Source organism: Carlito syrichta, unplaced genomic scaffold (assembly GCF_000164805.1).
Source record: "Carlito syrichta isolate Samal-C Ts95f unplaced genomic scaffold, Tarsius_syrichta-2.0.1 Scaffold126526, whole genome shotgun sequence".
Lineage (NCBI taxonomy): Eukaryota > Metazoa > Chordata > Mammalia > Primates > Tarsiidae > Carlito > Carlito syrichta.
In genome coordinates, this window is record NW_007070622.1 from 1 (window position 1) to 1,159 (window position 1,159).

Genomic DNA, 1,159 nt, shown 5'->3' on the forward strand with positions numbered 1-1,159 from the left:
CAGGGCTGTTCTCAAACCTGTGGGCTCAGGCAGTCCTCTCACCTTGGCCTCCCAAAGCGCGGGGATCACAGACGCCCGGCCTTTCTGCTGATTTTTGCCGTGAGGCGCTTGGTCTGTTTTCTCATCTGGGAAATGGGAATCATGCCCAAAGTGGGGTGAGTGGGTGACCGTCATCCGTGACCCTGACGCCCTGCTCCTCTCCTTCCAGCCACCCGGACCCATGGAGCCACCTGGCCCGGCCAAGCGACTGTGTCCCTGGCGTCCGTGTCTGGTCGTGTTGCTCCTGCAGCTCCTTCTGTCGGTGTGTTTTTTCTCCTACGTGCGCGTGTCTCGAGGCGATCTCACTGGTTTCCTGCCACTGGGGCCCAGTGCCGTGGAATCTGCCCAGGCAGCTCCCAGCCGGTCCCCGGAACTCCCTCCCCAGACCACCCCGGCGACCCTCACCCGCCGCCCCCTGCAGATCCTGCTGTGGACATGGCCCTTCCACATCCCCCTGACTCTGTCCCCCTGCTCCGAGTTGGTGCCCGGCCTGGCCGACTGCGACATCACGGCCAACCGCAAGGTGTACCGACAGGCGGACGCGGTCATTGTCCATCACTGGGACGTCATGTTCAACCCCAGGTCCCAGCTCCCGCCCTCCCCCAGGCCACCCGGGCAGCGCTGGGTCTGGTACAACATGGAGCCGCCCTTGAACTCCCGGCAACTGCGAGCCATGGACGGGCTCTTCAATCTCACCATGTCCTACCGCAGCGACTCGGACGTCTTCATGCCCTACGGCTGGCTCGAACCCTGGTCGGGCCGCCCCGCCCACGCCCCGCTCAACCTCTCGGCCAAGACGGAGCTGGTGGCTTGGGCGGTGTCAAATTGGAGGCCGAGCTCCGCCCGGGTGCGCTACTACGAGAAGCTGAAGGCCCATCTCAAGGTGGACGTTTACGGTAAAGGCCACACGCCGCTGCCCAAGGGCGTCATGATGGAGCGGCTGTCCCGGTACAAGTTCTACCTGGCCTTCGAGAACTCCCTGCACCCCGACTATATCACCGAGAAGCTGTGGCGGAACGCCATGGAGGCCTGGGCCGTGCCCGTGGTGCTGGGCCCCAGTAGGGGCAACTACGAGCGCTTCGTGCCGCCCGACGCCTTCATCCACGTGGACGACTTCCAG

The 1,159-nt window shown here is 64.7% G+C and overlaps 1 protein-coding gene across 1 annotated transcript; it reads left to right on the forward strand.

Annotated features, from left to right (window-relative positions):
• Positions 1-220: 220 nt before the first annotated feature.
• On the forward strand, positions 221-1,156 carry LOC103250103 (galactoside 3(4)-L-fucosyltransferase-like; the record flags this gene model as incomplete). The annotated part of the gene is made up of 1 exon (XM_008048692.1): positions 221-1,156. A coding segment is annotated over exon 1 (936 nt), but the record flags the coding sequence as incomplete, so codon positions are not given.
• Between the last annotated feature and the right edge of the window lie 3 nt (positions 1,157-1,159).